Source organism: Tupaia chinensis, unplaced genomic scaffold (assembly GCF_000334495.1).
Source record: "Tupaia chinensis unplaced genomic scaffold, TupChi_1.0 Scaffold149922_1, whole genome shotgun sequence".
Taxonomy (NCBI): domain Eukaryota; kingdom Metazoa; phylum Chordata; class Mammalia; order Scandentia; family Tupaiidae; genus Tupaia; species Tupaia belangeri.
Genome location: NW_006209766.1, coordinates 921,133 through 923,749, shown reverse-complemented (window position 1 = coordinate 923,749; position 2,617 = coordinate 921,133). Strand labels below are relative to the sequence as shown.

The window sequence follows — 2,617 nt, the reverse complement described above, 5'->3', positions numbered from 1 at the left end:
ATTTTGTTATTGTAGGTTGGGTATGGAGGGGACAAATAATGTGCCCTTTCTGCCTACTTCTTCTCACTTGGGTTTCCTTGTTTCGTTTCCTGCCCGGCTCCTGTGGGTGTTTGAGTTTCGACCCTACGACCTATGACGTGCCGTTTGATGACATGAACTGAACTGCACTCCCGGAAGAACAGTGAGGCCCAGATTCATTCCACTGCCGGGAGGGGGGGCTGACCTCCGAGTTCTGTGGGTGACCTCACAATGCCCAGAGTGGGACCCAGCCTCCTGTAGTCTCGGTCCACTATGGTGACCACCTGGTGGCTGGTCGGCCTTTCCTTCCCCACGCTGTGGGCCCAGGTGTTGATCAGCTGTACCTATAAGAGCCTCTGCCCGAGGGCTCTGCTGTCCGGCAATGACATTGTCCTGCACTGTGACCATCCCAGGGCACTCTGGTACTTCTCTTCCATTATGGGGGAGGAACCATTTTTGCTCAACTCGATATTTAATGTAAAGAATCTCCCTGGGGGCAGCCTTCAACTTGTCAACCCTCAGCCTTCACAGACTGGCCTGTATCGCTGCCAGGACAGTAACAATGCCCTCCTAGTGCAGTATGAGATCGATTTCCAGGACGTCGCCACCCTGCATCTTACCCACAAAGGCCTGAGCCAAAAGCCCCTGCAGAACGAAACCCTGGACCTGGGCGGCAAGGTGCGCGTCTTTACCCACTGGGAGCCCTGGCAGGACTGTAACCGCTGTGGGGTGCCGGGGGAGCGCAAGCGTCTCGGGTACTGTTATGTGCAGGAGCCCCAGGAGAAACCGATGCCCTGCTGGCTCTATGTGAGAGAGGAGAAGGTGCAGGACAGCCGCCTGCGGCCGGAGCTGCAGGTGGAAGGCTGCCACGTGCCCTGTCACCCCGGCCAGGAGCTCGACCAGCCATACTTCGCCTTTGACACCTACCAGCTGGGCAAGTTGACCAACGGCATGTGGCTCACCTGCCCCGTGGCCTCCGTCTACAGGTGACAGGACCAGGGCAGTAGCCCTCCCTTTGGCCTTTCCTGAACCCACCTGGGCTAGGGGTTTACCTGCTAACAGAAAATCAGGCCGTTTCTCCCACCCGTAAGCCTTTAGGATCCTTTAGGTGCTTTCTTCTTCTCTCTCTGTTTCTCTCTAGTAAGCACATGTGCCCTCTGGCAAAAAAAAAAAAAAAAATTACAATATTTAGTCTTCCAATTAATGAACATGGTAAATACCTCCATTTTTTTTTTTTTTGAGAGATTTTCACTGTAGGGCGCGTGCGCTCGCCAGACAGACAGAGAGAGACATAGAGACAGAAAGCGAGAAATCACCCCCCAGGGGGGATGGTCACGCCGCAATCCCTTCTCCTCCATTCTCCTCTCGGGATCTTGGGCATGCACGCACACGCCCCTGGCGTGAGTTTTAAGCCACCGGGTCCGGGACACGAACCGCGGTCGACTACATGGGAGTCCAGCAACATAGCCATTACGCCAACTGCTGGTTCCCAATACCTCCATTTTTCAGTCTTCCTTTCATGTCTCTCAATGATGTATAATTATTAATGTAAAGGCCTTATTTTTTATTGTATTTATTTTTAGGTATTTTTTTTGTGTGTGTTACCATAAATTGTTTAAATTTTATATTCTTTGTTGATAATATATAGACTATTTTCAATGTTTGTATATAATTGTGTATCTAATTTGCTAAATTCACTTACCTCCAGTAAACTGCAGACTAGAGGGGACCAGCAGTTAGTGTAATGGCTATGTCACTGAACTCCCATGTAGCCAACCACAGGTCAAGGCCCAGATCCAGTGGGTGTGCGTGCCCAAGATTCCAACAGGAGATGGGATTGCAGTGTGGCCATCCCCCCCTGGGGGGGTGATTTCTCTCTCTCTCTCTCTGTCTCTCTGTCATTCTGGTGAGTGCACGTGCCCTACAGTAAAAACCTCTCTCAAAAAAAGAAAAAAAAAAATGCTGACTGGAGGAGCTGATGTGATGGTACTTCAGTTATTCTTAAGATTTCATTAGTCATTTGTTCTCTTTTTTTTTTTTTGGTTTTGGTTTTTACTTTTGTGTGTGTGTGTGTGTGTGTGTGTGTGTGTGGCCATGTGGTGTGTGCACTCCTGGAGAGAGAGAGACAGAGACAGAGGGAAAGTGAGAAATCACCTCCTGGGAGGATGGCCATGCTATAATCCCTTCTCCATTCTCCTCTCAGGATTTTAGGCATGCATGCACATGCTCCTGGCATCATTTTCAAGCTCCCAGGTCTGGGACTTGAACTGTGGTTGGCCATATGAAAGTCCAGCTCCTTAACCACCACACCACCTGCTGCCTCTTTTATGTTTTTGTTGTTGTTACAGGGCACATACATTCACCAGCCAAAGAGGCGGGTGGGGGTAGGATGAGAAATTACCCACCAAGGAGGATAGCCATGCTGTAATTCCTTTAACTCCAGTCTCCTCCTGGGATTTTGGGCACATGCCCTGTGTGATTTTTCAAGCCACCAGATCTGGGACTCAAACTATTCAGCTGACCATGTGAGATCCGGTGCCTTAACCTCCATACCACCTGCTGGTCCACTCTCAATTTTTAATAGAAACACTTGATGAAA

General features: G+C 49.9%; 1 protein-coding gene across 1 annotated transcript; it reads left to right on the top strand.

The window, feature by feature from the left end:
- The first annotated feature begins 291 nt into the window (after positions 1 to 291).
- On the top strand, positions 292 to 1,008 carry LOC106734221 (protein FAM187B-like). The gene has a single exon (XM_014585406.1). The coding sequence runs from the start codon at positions 292 to 294 to the stop codon at positions 1,006 to 1,008; it is 717 nt and encodes a 238-aa protein (XP_014440892.1).
- The last annotated feature ends 1,609 nt before the right edge of the window (positions 1,009 to 2,617 follow it).